General features: G+C 41.6%; 1 protein-coding gene and 1 long non-coding RNA gene across 2 annotated transcripts in view; one reads left to right on the forward strand and one right to left on the reverse strand.

Moving 5' to 3' along the window:
• slc1a2b (solute carrier family 1 member 2b) overlaps positions 1-14482 on the forward strand; it is a 50655-nt gene extending 36173 nt beyond the window's left edge. Inside the window, exons 10-12 of the mRNA XM_016552325.1 lie at positions 11373-11507; positions 11670-11904; positions 14124-14482. Of these exons, the coding sequence (XP_016407811.1) occupies positions 11373-11507; positions 11670-11904; positions 14124-14198 (445 nt within the window). The 3' untranslated portion in view covers positions 14199-14482. The remainder of the gene's footprint in view (positions 1-11372; positions 11508-11669; positions 11905-14123) is intronic.
• Positions 14483-15778: 1296 nt separating this feature from the next.
• Positions 15779-17335, reverse strand: LOC107740051 (uncharacterized). The gene is made up of 2 exons (XR_001640052.1): positions 16066-17335; positions 15779-16028 (listed from the first exon to the last, which is right to left on the reverse strand). It is a non-coding gene; the product is annotated as an uncharacterized LOC107740051 (long non-coding RNA).
• Between the last annotated feature and the right edge of the window lie 473 nt (positions 17336-17808).

Consider the following 17808-nt stretch of genomic DNA (forward strand, 5'->3'; position numbering starts at 1 on the left):
TCATCTGCCTCAGAATCTTCAAGGTGTGTTTTGGCAAAGCTCAGTCTGACTGCATGTGGCCTTTCTTGAGGATAGCTTTTTTTCTTGCACCCCTCCCATACAAGCCACATTTGTGGAGAATTTGTGAGATTGTTGTCACATGTACACAATGACCACTTTTTGTCATAAATTCCTGCAACTGTTTCAGAGTTGCTGTTGGTCGCCTCTCTGACTAGTTTCCTCCTGGCTCTTTCATCCAGTTTGGAGCGACGTCCTGATCCAGGGAGGGTCTGTGTTGTACCAAATACCTTCCACTTCTTAATAATAGACTTCACTGTGCTTCTAGGCATTGATAAAGACTTTGAAATTATTTTTTTGTATCCATCTCCTGACTTGTGCCTGTCCACAACTTTATCTCGGAGATCTTTTGACAGTTCCTTGCGGTTGATTGTTTGCTTCAGTTGCACTACCAAGGACTGAAATGCTCCAGTAAAAACTCTTTTCATGCTGAGCTGATCAAAATGAGCACAGCCGAGCACAACCGATCACAGATGAAAGTCAAATGGCTTTGTGTGCCATTGAGAAGGTGATCAGCTCCACCTGATTGAGTTTACAAGTCATTTTTAGCATCGGGGTGATCCTTTTTCCAACTCACTGATTCTGCTTTGTTTTTCTGACATGTTGGTGTTATATCTTTCACTTGGATGTTATAAGTTGCACTGAGTAAATACAGCTGGAAAAAACTAAAATTGTGTCCGTCTTCATTTCAGGCTGTAAAGCAATAAAATGTGATTATTTTAAAGGGGGTGATTCTTTTCTATACCCACTGTATATACCTATGAAGTAAAGTTTATAAATTACTATTATAAATAAATATATGTACAAAAAAACAAACAAAAAGTCAAAAACTGCTAATTATTACAACATAACCACAAGCATAATTTATTATCTGAGTAAGAATTATATGTTTTCCTTTTCTTCTTCTAGTGCTGGCACTCTGCCCGTAACGTTCCGTTGTCTTGAGGAAAACCTTGGTATTGACAAGAGAGTTACACGTTTTGTGCTGCCTGTTGGAGCAACAATTAACATGGACGGAACAGCCCTCTATGAGGCTGTAGCTGCCATTTTCATTGCCCAGATGAACGGAATTGATTTAGATCCCGGTCAAATCGTCACTGTCAGGTAAGACAGAATAGGCTACTTTTCAAAAATATATATTATGAACTAACATCCACCTAATTAATTAATGTGCTGGGCACCAACTAAATGTTACAGAGAGGTGGAGCCGAGCATAAATCATATATTAAGCATATTTTCCTGTTTTTTGTAGGTAATTATGATCAACCATATACATTTTTTTAAAATTACAACTATAACTTTTCTATTACCTTCTAATAAGTGGGCTTAATAATTCAGAAACTAAATTATCCATCATATGTAATCAAAAAAATATTTTTTTTTTCATTAGCTGTCATTTATTTCCCATCCGCCAGCAGTGGCATAGCACCAATTATTGCTTTTTTGAATAAAGCAATAAACAAGTTCATAAAATCTAGCCCACTATCAAAACAATACACATTTTGACTGCTGACACATTAAATAGGTGTATAACTTAGTATAGAACAGATATAGAACAGATTCTATATGCTGTCAACATTTCTCCAAACCTGCTCCTGAAGCAGCTAGTCAAGGTCTTCAGACTCACTAAAACTTCCAGGCCAGTGTGTTGGAGCTAAACTCTGCATAACATTGACCCTTCAGGAGCAGGATTGGACACCCCTGTGCTACAGTTAAAGAGCTTTTCTAAGTAAATGAAACAACCGGTGGTTATAATGTTGCAGGAACTGTAAAAATTGTATTCTTACCACCACTTGTGAGCAATGCGAGCGATTCACATCAATGAATTCTACCAAAGTTTCATATTTCTTGTAATGATTTTTATGTCAGTTGAAAATGTATCATCAGAAGTTTATATGGGATGCCTAATGCCAAGTTCACACTACAGGATTTTAACCCTGATTTAAGCCCGATTTGCAAGTCAACGAGTTCGCCGACAGGTCGGGCTGTGATCAGGGGCAAATCAGCGTTCGGTGATCAGTGCTCGGCAATCTTTATGTGTGAACTAACTACTGAACGACGCATCAAAGAGGCTCGCTGACGCCTCGCCGACACCAAACAAATATCTAGCATGCTAAATATCTGGACCTGACGGCTGACTCAACATCCTGTGGTGTCAGGTGTCACGACGAGCTACAGCCAATCAGAGAGCAAGGCATGGGTTGAGGTCACCGGAGGAAAACAGCAGCAGCAACACGGCTTTAAGAAAAGTGTGGACACAAGAAATGGAGCGGAATTTTTCAGAACAGATCATCGTGCAAACAGCTTGCAGCGCTAATTTCTTCCCGAGATCCATTTTCAAATGAACAACTCCTGATGTTTCACGTGTTGTTTCATGTCATTCCCGTGTGTTCCCCAAATGTGGTTTGGGGACCGGATAGAGTTGTTGTGTAACAGAGTTGTTGTCAGATCGTGTAGTGTGTGACCCCCTGTTGCGGATCGTTTATGAAGTGTCATGTAGTCTGAACAGCACAGTGACATGCCGATGTTTAAAGTCATGTAGTGTGAACTAGGCTTAAAGTTTCCTTTCATAGGGTCAATGAGTGCGGCATCAGTAGCTGAAGCTACGGGAACACCTTCCAGGTGTGATGATTGTCTGAAGCCTGTATAGAATCACGTCAATTCTGTGGCTGGTGGCACTAACACTGAGACATAGTGTCACTGATGCCTCAAAAGGACATGCTCGTGCCACTCTTTTTCTGGGTTTTATCTGCCCATGCTTTATTTGCTTTGAATCACTGGTTTCATCCAAAGACTATAGAAATACAAAGACAGTTCACTCCTATACTTATGAATGGGAGAAACTACAACGCACAATATTCTAAATGAAAAGAGTCAATCGCTGATTGGTAAAATCATTGTGTCACTGCAGTGGCCGTTAAAAGCTCTGGTTTCCATAGAAACATGAGGCTAGACCAGCCAATGACCAGCCAACTCACCACACACCAGCTACAGGTGGAGAGGAGAGAGAGACTGATATAGCCATTTCAGTGGATGGGGATGATTAGGAGGCCATGATTGACAAGGGCCAGTGGAGGGAATTTGGCCAGGACATCGGTCAAAAAACCTGTACTCTTTACGAGAAGTGCCATGGGATTTTTAGTGACCACAATGAGTCATGACCTCTGTTTAACGTGGTGCTTTTTTCACAGTATAGTGTCCCCGGCACTATACTGGGGCATTAGGACCCAAACAGACCACAGGGCAAGCATCCCTTGCTGGCCTCACTAACACCTGTTCATGCAGAATGTTAATGCGTCAACACTAACTGCATTGAATTAATGTTAAAATGTGATGTTGGTTCAACATCACTTTTGCACCCACAATTAATATTGAAACTATGGTGATATTTCAACAAAAACCTATGAAAATGTAATTGAATCAATGTTATGAAGAGCTGTTTCAACATCACTTCTTCACCCTCAGTTAATGTTGAAGCAATGTTGAATTTTCATTAAAAAAAAAACAAAAAAACAAACACTATGATGTTGTTTCTACATCACGGTTGTTTAATCGATATTAAAATAAAATGTGAAAAAAAACATTGGTAATATTGTTGGATCAATATTATAATGTGATGTCAATACTAAACCACTTTTGTCGAAACACTGAAAACAAACATAAAACAACTGAAATACTGAAATTTCTACATAAAACAATGTTGCCATCTTATGTGCCAAGTTAATGATGAAACAACATTAATATTTCAACTACACAATGGAACATCGACTAATTCCTGACCATTCATTTCAAAGTCACTTTATTTTATGTTATTTTTTTAAACAGTTTAACATAATCAATGACAAAAAGATACAGAAGATCAGTCTTTAAAAATAAAAATGAGAGAAAAACGACAAAATCACAAAAGCTCTACAAACTTTAAAATAATTTGTTTCAGGAGTCTGATGTCAGACTACAAGTGATACAGTGATTCAAGTTTTAAAAAGCTGGCTTATGTCAGACTGCTGCCTCTTTTCCTTTGGGCTCTCTGAAATCTGAAAAAGATAGCATGAAGTCACCCAAGAGCAAGTCACTTCAGCTGTCATACATACAGTAACATTCAGGAATGTTAATCTGTTAAACACAATATGAATCACTTTTAAATTGCTCAACACAAAAAAACATTCTTTTGTTTGAGCATCTTTAAAATATATTCATTTAATCTATTTATCTCAAATCTATTAACACTTCAATATCAATACGGTTTCTACAATAACCATTTGTAAATAGAAGCACAATGTCAGAGGTGTCCAATCTTTTCAGCTAAATTTATCTCCAGTCCTAATTAAACACAACTAAAACAGCTAATTAAGGTCTTTAGGATCACTAAAAACTTTCAGGCAGGTGTGTTGGATATGTGAACTCTGAACTCTGCATGAAGGTAACCACCTCTGAGTTATGGCCATTATTTACAGGAAAAAGTATGGGATGTGAACATTAGTCTATAAATAAAATAATAGGCTGCAGATTCTACTTATGTAGGCTTAATCTACATAAATATCACAAAATAGTCTTGTCTGTCACTTTCTCAAAAACACAATATGTAGTTTTTTGTGATAAAAAACTGAATTGAGATCAGTTACATGCATCACGTTTAATACTGATTGAGGAAAATTAATGATTACCCTACAAAGCAGTAAATCTGCCATTACTTCTACTAAAGGAAAGAACGGAAGGTGCTCTGCAAGCAGTGATCAAGACATGGGCTATGTATAAAGTGTGACAGAATGCTGATGTTCATGTCACTTGTCAAATAATAAAGTAGAAGCAACATTATTTAAAATTTTACCAGAGATGTTGTGTGAAATATGTCACATGATGATCCAACATTTTTGAAATATTGAAATGACAACCTCAACCAAGATGATGGTTTGGATGAAAACTCAACATTGTATCGGTGTCACCTTGCTATCTGTGATCATATTTAAAAATGAAAGTGCTTCACTGAGGCTTATTTTCTTTTCGAGGAAAGAAGGGCAATTGGCTATCCAATTCTTATGCAATTTTTGAGGCACTGCATGAGCTATAGTTTTGGGAATCTGATGCTGAGCTCAAGGCTATGAAGAGTCAGTCTCTTGCTCTTCCCAGACTGTGTGTGGTGTATTTTCTGAGGGGTGCAAACACATGGGGAGTTCTGGAACTCTGAAAGCTCACAATGCAATCTCTTTCAACTTGTATGTGCCTCTGTTTACTATTGCTATTTTTCACTTTTGGCTATCACGATTTGTCACTTTGGGCTACCAAATATCCAAGTCACACAATCAGTTGCTTCATGACTGATTTTGCATTGTAAGTTCCAGTATTGGGCAGGTACTCATTCTTTGTTGGAGAAAAGAGCCATAGGGAAAGGAAGTGCCTCCTTCCCAGAAAGAATCCCTTAATTTACAGTGTGTATTTTCTGGTGCTGAAAAGGGATAACTGATTGTGGCCAGTCCTGCACTTGCATCTACTGGACTTCACACTCAGGATGTGCAATTGCATAATGTTGACTATAGATTTTGTAGGTCTGTGTCATGCACTGTTGGGTCTCATTGCAGTAGTTATACCATTTAATATTAATCCACGTGAGGCTGGTTTAATGGTGGAAGAGCAAGGGAGTCCGTCCCTTTTGGCGTACACACTGCAGACTCAGATTTATGTGCATATGCTATTTTACTGTTCGACTGTTATCGTGGAAGCATCCCCAGTTATTGACTTAAAGAGGCAGAAATAGTCACCGTAAAATGATCACAACAGATACCTCATTATTGTGTTGGGATAGGTTTGCAAAGGGTGTCTGGCATGTGGAGTTTGGAGGGGTGATCATATCATGTGGCACATAAATTGCCTGTAGATGATTATAGTCTGCAGACTTAAGTCATTTTCCTTTGGGACTACCATGTGATCATTAAAACAGACAACATATTTGTATTCCTGCACTTAATTGGCACTTACTTTTGCAAGAGCTTCCTTCCTCCCACGTCTCTGTAAACGCACACTGGTTTACTTTTGCCAGCAGACTCACTTTATGCTTGCAACTTTAAAACTTAGTTTTGCACTGTATGCCGGTAGGCCTAGTCTTGCATGATTCTGGGCTTTCTTCCTCCCATGACTTACTCGGGTCAGAGTGCTTTTCTGGCTTATGCTTTGCTTCATAGTTTCTAGACGCCCTAACGAGCCAGGAGGATACTAAGATGAAAGCCAAACCTGAGGGCATTGCACATTGTGGGTCAGTTGAACCAAGTAGCGGACCTTCTCTCGAGACAGATTGAGGCATGGAGAATGGAGTTTGCACCCTCAGACTGTGAATCTGATTTGGCAAAGGTTTGACAAGGCAGAGGTGGATGTGTTTGCTTCCAGTGAAACTGTTTGGTGCTCCTTTGGTTTGTCTCCATCATCAGCTTTGTGGATAGATGCTCTTGCACAACAGTCTGTATGTTTTCCTGCTGATATGCCTGCTTCCAACAGTGTTGATGAGAGTGTGTTGATGAGAGTGTGCAGTGCATCTTCGGTTGGTGGTTCAGTTTTGGCTGTTCCATATATTGTTATTGGGTCTTATGTCTCCCTTGGAAGAGCCTCCTTGGGAGATTCCGATCAGAGCAGATCTGCTTTTGAAAGCTCCACAACCTGAATCCCATCACAACCCTATGGCATAGCAAATGTTGACAAGCCGCAGTGTGTCAGACAGGTGCTACGCAAAGGTCATAACCTTCCCAACGCCCCAGCGTAAATTCGCTGACCTTGGCGCTCGAAGGGACCAAAAGGTGAGAACATCGCTGCTGGAGATAGCCATGCCGCTGTTCCTACCACAGAAAATAATTTCTTAAGAGAACGAATTTCAATCTTCAATGAAAGATTGCTTCGAGTCTTTACTATTTGTTATTATAGCTTGGCGGAAACGATGTGGAAGCGAGCCTTCCAGAGAAGGGCGCTACGGAGACCACATCCTACCCGCAGGGAGGTATCATGTGGAGACACGGATATGGACTGACCCAGGCCTGGGGTAGTAGTACATATGGAATGGGTCTCTGAGACAGGTCCTACCTAGGAGTAGGGAGGAACGGCTGCCAGCAGAGACTGACAGAATGGTCTGTCAAAGGGAAGAGATGGGTTCACAGAGAGGGAAACCTTACCGTGAAAGAATACACATATGGGATCGCCCGAAGGGGATCAAGCCATATGGACACCTAGCCCAGTAAAGGGGCTGACCGGAGACACGGGCAAGCTAACACGATACGGGGCCTGGCGTCAGACTGCTCCGCCCAGTCTGACTGCCGGAGGTGCTGGAGGATACTCAACCAGGGTTTGCCATCTGGGTAACTCTACTGGAGGAGGAAAAAGGTGCTTACATCCCCGGGTGAGGGGGAATGGCGCAGCAAGCATGACACCGGCCGGCTCTTCCTTACCTGTTACCCAACACACGGGAAGAAACTGGCTCAACGCGAAGACTGTAAAATCTTGTGAAGGTGTTCAGTGTCGCTCAGCCCGCAGCTCTACAGATGTCTGCCAGAGAGGCACCGTACGCCAGCGCATAGGAGGAGGCACCACTCCGTGTGGAGTGAGCCCTCACCCCCAGGGAGCACGGCTCGCCTTGGGATTGGTACGTCAAGGCGATGGCATCCACTATCCAGTGGGCCAACCTCTGTTTGGAGACAGCCTTCACTTTCTGTTGACCTCTGTAGCAGACAGAGCGGCTCAGAGCTTCTGAAATTCCACGTGCTGTCCATGTATATGCGCCTTGGAGGTCAGGAGCACTCTCTTTGCAGACAGGAACTTAAGCTCAACTGAATCCAGCGGCTCAAAGGGATCCCTCTGAAGGCCAGCCAGGACGGTAGAGAGATCCCAGGAGGGCATCAGGGATGGCCTAGGAGGATTTAACCTTCTGGCACCCCTCGGGAACCTGACGTTGAGATTGTGCTATCCCAGGGACTGGCCGTCCACTGCATTGTGATGTGCTGCAATAGCATCACTTTCTGTTGACCTCTGTAGCAGACAGAGCTGCTCAGAGCTTCTGAAATTCCAGGTGCTGTCCATGTATATGCGCAATACTCTTACGGGACACAGCAATTGACCTCTGTAGCAGACAGAGCTGCTCAGAGCTTCCGAAATTCCGGGTGCTGTCCATGTATATGCGCAATACTCTTACGGGACACAGCAACGCCAAGGCTGGATCTGCCTCCTCCGAGGGCAGCGCTTGCAGGTTCACCACCTGACCACGAAAAGGCGTGGTGGGAACCTTCCAGGCCGGGGTCTCAGGACCATGTGAGAGTAGGCTGGCCCGAACACAAGGCAATGTTTGCTCAGCGAAAATGCTTGGAGGTCCCCGACCCTCTTGATGGAAGTGAGTGCAGTCAGGAGCGCTGTCTTAGCAGAGACAACTGAGTCAACTGACTCAACTGAGTCAAGTGACTCAAAGGGATCCCTCTGAAGGCCAGCCAGGACGGTAGAGAGATCCCAGGAGGGCATCAGGGATGGCCTAGGAGGATTTAACCTTCTGGCACCCCTCGGGAACCTGACGTTGAGATTGTGCTATCCCAGGGACTGGCCGTCCACTGCATTGTGATGTGCTGCAATAGCAGCCACACACACTTTCAAGGTGGAGGGTGACAGCCTACTGTAACAAAGTTTGTAGTCACGGGAAGAAGGAGGCGGGAACCAGCAAACATTTAAAGGCTTTAATAAAATAAACAAACACAAAATGAAAGTAAAGCGGCAGCCCCTTGCGGACGACTGCTGCACACAAAACACAAAATAAAATCCAGGCCTGGTCCTCTCTCGTCCAACACTGTCATCACTCCTCCTTTTATCCTTCCGGAGCTCCTCCATCCATCGAAAATCAGTTCCGAAAATCAGGTTCGGGTTGGCCATACGGCGCAACCAGCAGGACCTGCTCCTTGTCATCCCTGACCTTGCACAATGTCTGCACGAGAAGGCTCACTGGGGAAATGCATACTTGCGTAAAGCCCGAGGCCAGCTGCGTGCCAGCGTGACCGTGTCGAGGGGGCCTTGGTCAGAGAGTAATAAAGCTGGCAGTGGGAGGAATTGTGGGTGGCAAACAGGTTTACCTGAGCTCCCCGAATCGACTCCAGTTCAGCCAGATCATCTCGGGATGGAGTAGCCATTCTCTGGGGAACGTGAGCTGTTGTGAGAGCATGTCGGCCACACGATTGAGCTTCCCCCGGGATGTGGACGGCAGCGCCCTGCACTGCGTCTGACTCCAGAGAAGGAGATGACGGGCGAGTTGTGGCATGCGACGTGATCGTAGACAACCCTGCCAGTTGATGTATGAAACGGTTGCAGTGTTGTCCGTGTGGACCAACACGTGCTTGCAAACCAGCAGCGGCCGGAACCGCCGCAAGGCAAGTAGCACTGCCAGCAACTCGAGGCAGTTGATGTGCCAGGGCACCTGGGCCCCTGGGCCAGCAGCGGAACAGAACAAAATGAAACAAAAGATTCTCCACCCGGCCCTCCACCGCGCTCTCCTTGCCATCTCCGGAAGAGAAGCAGTTCCTACATCTCTGGGCTCTCTATGTCAGGGCCGGTTCATTGTCTACCTGGAGGACTTAGGGGCCGGCTGAAACACGGGAAGGCGCCGCGTTCCTGCACGAGGCTCGACGCGCCGGCCTTGACATAGTCTCGGCATGGGGTGGAGGGTGTCCTCAGTGACAGGCAGGCTGAGGCGCGGCCCGCGGCGGAACGGTGGCAGGTGGAGGATCACGCCGAGGCAGGATATGCTGGATGGACTCAGTCTGTCTTTGTACTGCCGAGACCTTGCTGGGCGAAGTCCTCGACAGTGTTGCTGAATAGCCCAGCCTGGGAGATGGGACCATCGAGAAAGTGCACTTTGTCGATGTCACTCATCTCAACCAGGCTAAGCCATAGATGTTGGACCACAAGAGGAAGCCTTCATCTTTAGAGGACGATCGCCCATCCTCTGATGCTGCTATCGACATCTGATCCTCTATCGGCACGCCGAATGACACGTTGGGCACGCCGTAAGACGGCACAGCAGAATCACTGGGGAGCTGCACAGAACAGCTGCTGCGGGAGGAATGAGAGGTCCACGGGGACTGACCCAGCGGAGAGGCTCTCACTGTAACCCTCAGATCGCTCCCAGAGCACTAGCCGACGGTTCTCTGCTCGTGGCAGAGAAGCCAGTGCGGGTAGTGACAGAGGGAGCCCCTCCCATCCCCGTGAGGAAAGAGAGGCTCGATCGCAGCGCTGCCAAGGTCACACGCTCACAGTGAACGCATGAACCATCCACGAACACAGCTTCAGCGTGCTGGATGCCCAGACACCGAAGACAACGATCGTGGCCATTGACGGAGGATGGGAAATGACCGCAACCAAGAGGACATGGACGGAACGGCGTCTTTAAAAAGACACGAGCCGTCCATGATCAGAAACTGCTCTTTTAGATGAAGCACCCAGGGGAATCGCTGAATTAACCGGGACGCCGCTGATTGTGCCGTAACGCCACCCAGAACAGCCTCTTCTTCTAGCAGCAGAGAGAATTCGCCTGGTGAATCTCGAACTGTGTTCATTCACTCGGCTCCGAAGCAAAAATCTGATGAGTGGATGCACCTGTCGTTTATTTATACCCGTGTGCACGGGGAGTGGCTCAGCATGCAAAATCCACTAGCCAAATTTCATTAGCGTTTTCTCTTAATCAGAGAGGATTCGGGCTCCCAAGTAAGACCCCATATGTTATCACAACATAACTCGTAGTGACCGACAGATAGGGAACTAGGGTTATATTCGTGACACAAACATTTTACTTAGATACTAGATATGATGCTGACTACCATAGTGATCAGTGTTGTTTGTCACTTATATGTAACAAAAATTTTGTTAAGTAATCATAATCAAGTAATCATTTACATAATGACATTACATAATGTATATTTTGAATACAGTACAACAGGTGGTTGTACAACATCTGGTACAGATGGTCCATTTCAGTTTCATTTTCATTTTACTACTGTTCTTCCAAAATTGATGTACCACATTTATTGTATTCTAAAAATACAAGACTATTATTATACATTTTAACGTGTATTGGAGAATCGACTGGCTGTTGCCCAGCCTTTTGAGGCCACCCGATGTCTAAGCTTAGGTGCTCAGTAACTTGTTAGGCAAAATTCAGAACATATTTGTCCTTTTTAAACAGTAGGCTGTTATTTTAGAAAAATATTTTTCTTTTCTTTAAGTTGTTCTGGACAAGATTGTCTACTATTGTCTACTACTTTATGTGTAAATATGAATGAAACATAAGTGCTTGCATTCCCAAAATTTAGTCTTACAGCAACACTTGCCAGTGTCGGGGCGGCGAGTATCCCCAGTGCTGGACTGGTCACCATGTTACTCATTCTGACAGCCGTTGGACTTCCTACTCAAGATATCAGTCTGCTAGTGGCTGTTGACTGGCTTCTGTGAGTATTCTGAATCTAGACTTATTTGATCCAGATTGGGACTAGTAAATGATAAATGAAAGCCTTCCCTGAAGCTGTCACTGTCATGTTTAAGATTATCCTACTCTTGTTCAGGAAATATGTGACTGCTAAACAGAGCATTTCATCTTTTTTTCCCCTCAGGGATCGTTTCCGTACCTCAGTTAATGTGGTTGGAGACTCATATGGGGCTGGCATCGTCTACCATCTGTCCAAGGCAGAGCTGGATGCTCTGGACGCCCAACATGCGAAATCTGATGACATAGAGATGATGACCAAGACCCAGTCCTACTATGATGACCTCAAAAACCATCATGAAAACAACTCCAACCAGTGCGTCTATGCTGCTCAAAATTCTGTCTTATTAGATGATTGCAAGGTACAAGTCACGCTAATGGACATAGAGACATCTACATACATCCCTGCATGTCTCTTTTCTGATATCTTTTGCATGTTAGCATATATGTATATGCACAAACGTTTATGTGTGTATGTACATATATATGGTAGCTACAGTATAATTGCATATGTACTCATATTTCTTTGCTTCTTTTCTTGGAGCATATTTTGAGCATATTGCAACATAATATTGTATGTTTTGCAGTGCATCAAAATATACATCAAATCAAATAATTCATTATTATTTTTACCATTAACTCTGCAGTTAGCAGCTTTTTCCTACATCAGTTATTTAAATAGTATGTGCAGAATGTGCAGTTTAAGTTCAGTTGAGATCCATGAGTTTAATAATAAACTACAAGCTAACCCTATGAAAGCACCTTTCCACCAGCAGGCCGAATATTCAGAGCATGGTGTGGAATGGTTCCAGTTGCATTTCCACTTGAGCATGATATGAATGCTAACCATGCTGCGTAAAACCTGCAGTGACGTGATAATGTGTTCATAGTATAGTACACTATTATTCTACAAGCCTTTTTCATCAACTAGCTAGCACATTAAAACATATAATAAAATATTGTGTCTTTTATAGCTAGTATGGGAACCTTTCCCTTTCTACATGATGTGAGCATCCCATACAACACAAACGCTCCAGGGTTTATTCACAGTATCATGCCGTCACCAACTCTTGCGCCACCGAGGTAACATGCTTCCTAATCTTAAAAAGAAACCATAACCATGGCAACTGGCAACCATCTTGTTGCATGGTTTGGCAACAATTACCCTTCGCCTGATGGTGGAAAACAGGCTTTATTCAGCTCTGATGTATTTATGATACTGATGCTTTGTTGAGTGATTCAGTTTAAGTAATTATTAAGTTATTAAGTTTACATAAATTCGCTGATAATCAAGTTTGAGAACATCAGCAATTAAGCACTGCCTGAGACTAAACAAACTTTCAGGGGAATTAAGAATGAAAGAGAAGACCCATCCTCCTGAGTAGACACATCTTCATCTTTTAGTTTTGAATATTTTACAAAACAGACAGTTAGACCCATATCGTTCTTGTTTTTTTCTTGGTGCATAATAGACAGAAAATCTGCTCCTGTTTTCTGCTGTCTGTTGTACTTGCATGCTCTGGATGCAAACAATAACTTAACAAAAACTAACCCAGTTTATCTAAAAATGCAATCCATTGTAGAAGCCTTGCAAAGTAACCACTCATTAATGCTTGTACTGTTGTTGTACCTTGTTATTTTTATTTATTTTTAAATTCAATTTAATTTAATTGAATGTTATAGAGCAGTCTGTGTATTTGTCATTGAAAAATCTCATACAGGTAAATGGTTAAATGGCTTTAGTGTCACGGTCTATATATCTTGGAGCACAGAATTCTAAATGACAGAAACAAAAGTATTCATCACTATGCAATGTTGTATAGTAAAAATTAATCAACTGGATTTATATTTCCTGAATGAAATGGTCAAAAGCAGAAGAGTGTCAGAGGAATGGGGCAAAGAGAGGAGACCCGGCTGGTATCATTTGCTGAAGTAAACACTGATCACAGGCATTCATTATGACATCAGCACTGGCAGTTAGATTGTGAATTTTATAAGTGTTAATTTATAACATCCACATCAAGAATGATGCCTCTAAAAATAACTATAACCCTAAAGTTAAAAAATTGTTCTAAATCTAAAAGAATCTGGCTGTTAAGCCTGAAGTCACACGTCTCTTCTGGGACCAAACTCTCCTTCAGATCACAAAAGCAAACAACACACAGTGCTATTATACTGTATACACATGGTGTGCTGTGTAGTACTACCAAAAAATCATGGTCTTAACCATTATCTCCCAAACGACATCTCACTTGGTCTGACAGTGATTGATCTTTTCTGAATTGTTAAAATATTGGTGTCTAGGATGCTGTAACCAGAGAGTGTAGTTTACACTGTTTGTCGTTTTTAAAAGCTTAGTGTGCTGTAAATGAATTGTGAATTGGGATCACTTTCAGAACTGAAAGGTAAAACAGCCATCCATCCTACCTTTACATTTTTTAAATCAAAATATCTTTTCTGTTACATTTGTACATTTGCTAAAAGTCTCAGAATTCTTTGCTCCAAAGCTCCAGAGAGATCTTACATTTACTGTTGAACATTCACATGGATATGACCTCAAATCTGTCGATAACTCTTTCAGGTAACCTTGGCAGCCACAAATGGCTCAACTGCGGAGTACACACTCGTTGAGGAAGAACCTTGGAAAAACAATTAATGCAAGCACACAGACCCCGGCACCCCAAGAGAGAGAGAGAAAAAAGCAACCTATATTCATGCACATAGAACAAATGGGTTTTGTGGTTTATTTCTATGGTTTCTATTCTTTTCTAACATGTTTAACAATATTATACTGTCTCATGTAACACAAGAATATGAGGCCAAAAGCTCACACATGCAGCTGACATAATGTTATTGAGGCAGTTACAGCAATTATTTGTGATGCTAATAAATATATACATAAACTTCCAAACATATGTATTTTGAAAAGGGGTGAAAAATGTGAAAGTTTATTTCTATGGTTTCTATTCTTTTCTAACATGTTTAACAATATTATATTGTCTCATGTAACACAAGAATATGAGGCCAAAAGCTCACACATGCAGCTGACATAATGTTATTGAGGCAGTTACAGCAATTATTTGTGATGCTAATAAATATATACATAAACTTCCAAACATATGTATTTTGAAAAGGGGTGAAAAATGTGAATTTTTCAGAGGGAGAGCAGACAGATAACAAAGCTTCTTACAGAGCCATCGCCCACTGCTTATATGAGAACATGACAGAAACCTGCTCGTCTGCCTCTAGTTCCTTCGCCTTACACTATGACAGCTGAACTACCTTGCACGACACCGTAACACCTCTTGGTCCGAACAAATCTCACAACCACTTCTCAAAAGGGTAATCTAGTGTTGCTAGGATACAAAAGTAGGGACGGAGGCGACTGCACAGAGATGGAAGGTAAAGCACAAGTCGCGTTTATTTGGAGACCGTCCTCCTCTGGAGCTCCTTTTATCACAGTGCTCACTGGAGTGGGGTTTTTTCTCTATTCTGTCAAGGAAACGGAAGATAGGGTGTTTCTCATATGTATGTTGGTGAATCAGTGGCACGATAGCACAAAAACCTTTCAGGCAAATTCAGGCCATTATATTTACCATTCCAGGTCTTACATGAGCTCTTTGCGTCATTCAGAAGTACTGAAATATGCAATGCATGCCTTACGTTTAGTTCATTATAAAGCACAAATTGTCTATTTATGTTGTACAACCAAAACAGCACCTGAACACATGTCAGTCATACAGTGAACATACAGCTGATGGCTTCAGTGTTAAAAATCATCATCTTTTGAGATTCCAGAAGTGCATCTTTTAAAATAACATGCCTATTTTTATATGATTTGGTGTGGTGTGCTAAACCTGGACTGGCATTATTAACAACTCCATTTTGATTATGAACATGTACAGTATGTTGAGAGCGCACAACCCTTCTAAATTAGATAAATGCCTTTGCCCACATACTGTATATATTCAATTTGTATTCTACAATTGCTCTAAATTTAGCCTATTTTTCCTTCCACTGGTAAGATATAGAGGTATACTCAGGCATATAAAATATATACTCATTTTTTTTCCAGGAAAAATTTTGTCAGGGAAAAAAAAAAATTATATATATTGCTAATGCAGACAGAGATCATTTGTATTAAGGCCCAGTTAGCCTGCTGGAGAGAACTGTTTACCTGTTTTTATAATCCAAGTAGGTTTACACAGTTTTAACCTAATGCCTTCATTTCTTTCACTACTAGTGTCTTTTTTTTTTTGTCTTTTTGGACATCTATTTTAAATGAGCTGAAGTTCTTACCTCAGAGAGACATTGCCCCAAGGCTATTATAACTATTTTTAAGCAGTTTTTCTTTTGAGCTTTAGAAAATCACAACTAAACTAACTATGAAGCAAAGTAGTTTTTCAATGGAAGGGTTAAATCATAATAAAGAGGAGGATTTTATAACTGAGCTGATCCAATATGCTACCTCTGGATTTACTATCCTCTTATTCATCTCTGACAGCATCTTTCCCTCATATTACAAATGACTGTTTCTTAGCCCCACCATGCTGCAAAACACTCATAGGCCAACTTTCCATCACTTCCTGTCAGGCTGACAAATCAACATGCACATCCACATACCTCACTCTGCCAATCAGAGACTCAGACAAAAAAAAAGTACTTTTTCTTTCAAATGAGTGATACATTCAGACGAGCACACTTCTTCCCCGTGTGTGATCTTTGATCACAGGATTCTAAACATTGTTTGTTTTTTGCCTTTTTAATTTTTTTAATTTGTGTATTTGTTTGATGATTATTTTAAACATTACCCTGTATTTGACAAAGCTAAACAAAGATATCAATAGAATTCCACCCCTAATATGTCTAATTCATTTAAGACGTCTCTCTATGATGTCTTGAATACTAAACAGCTCTTTGATGTTCCAGTGTTATAACCCTTGCCAAGAGAATAAATGCCATATGAGCACAAGTTCATGTTGCCACATTACATAGAATCATAATGTGAATTTTAGATGTTGTGAGTGTTGCCCATCAAAAGGCAGACGTTTCAGACTGTTGAGATTGTTTGGTCATTGAGCGTTGAGCCACTCTTGTGTTTTCTCTCACTGTTAGATGCATGGACATTTAGTGTTTTTGCACCAGTTTCTAAAAAAGCATGAATTTTAAAGTGCCTCCGTGCACTTTGTGTACATATTGAAGGCAGGGGCGTCACTAGTGGAGGAACAGCGGGACAGAGTGCATGGGGCCCAGAGCTACTGTGGGGCCCCTCAACGTCCTCTCATCCCCCTCCCCCCAATCTACCCCCCACTGAGGGGGACCACAGTCCACGATTCCTATCGAGGGATATTGACCCAATGTGCTGTACAGGGGGCCAAGAAAACCTAGCGAAGCCACTGATTGTAGGTAACATTGCATTTTTTTTTTCCAGTTTTAGAAACATTGAGATGGTGTTTAATTGATGTGATGAAGTTTTAATTAAGTGTTTTTGTAATCCTATAGAAATGTATACCCTCTATGTGCTGCATAAGATAAAATACTATAGTGAAAAGTATAGAAAGGTAGTACTTTGCTTGAGTTGAATTCAGACTAGCTCTCTCAGCAATTTCATATCAATTATTCTATCTGATCTATGTTTGGGATATTTTTCCCTACATACATTTATGTGTCCCAACATTTCTATGTAATCTAACATCAGACTCGAAAAAGAAGATATTTGTATGTTATTTATAGCATCTCAAAATATTCAGGCTATATTTTTGAAGATGTTATACAATAAAATATTGTTTTAATGTGATAGTCTTACATATGTTTGTGTTATATGTACATCAAAAATATGTAACATCTTAAAGTTATGATAAGATATGCTGGAATGTGAATTTGAGTATACTTGATGATGTAAAGCACACTGTATTAAGTCTGTGTTGAGCCACATCCACAGTATCTGTAAAAACATGTCTCAGTTCTGTCTTGCACTTGACCTTCCAATGTTTCTTTTCAATGTTTCTGATATATTTTTAAAAAACGCACACAGACACACACACAAAAAATTACAGGCAATTGTGAAACATTTTTTTCTAGAATAACCCATGTTTATTATTCTTACTTAACTGAATACATCTGAAACCATCATTAATAGATGGTCTGCATTTCTTACATTGATCTTATACGTAAACCCATCTGCTCCTCTTTTCTCTCACCCTTTTTGTGATGTGATTTTTTATGTAAAGGGAGAGGAAACTATAGTCAAAAGGAAAGTGGTAAAA

Source organism: Sinocyclocheilus rhinocerous, unplaced genomic scaffold, assembly GCF_001515625.1.
Source record: "Sinocyclocheilus rhinocerous isolate Xijiao unplaced genomic scaffold, SAMN03320098_v1.1 scaffold2150, whole genome shotgun sequence".
NCBI classification, from domain to species: domain Eukaryota; kingdom Metazoa; phylum Chordata; class Actinopteri; order Cypriniformes; family Cyprinidae; genus Sinocyclocheilus; species Sinocyclocheilus rhinocerous.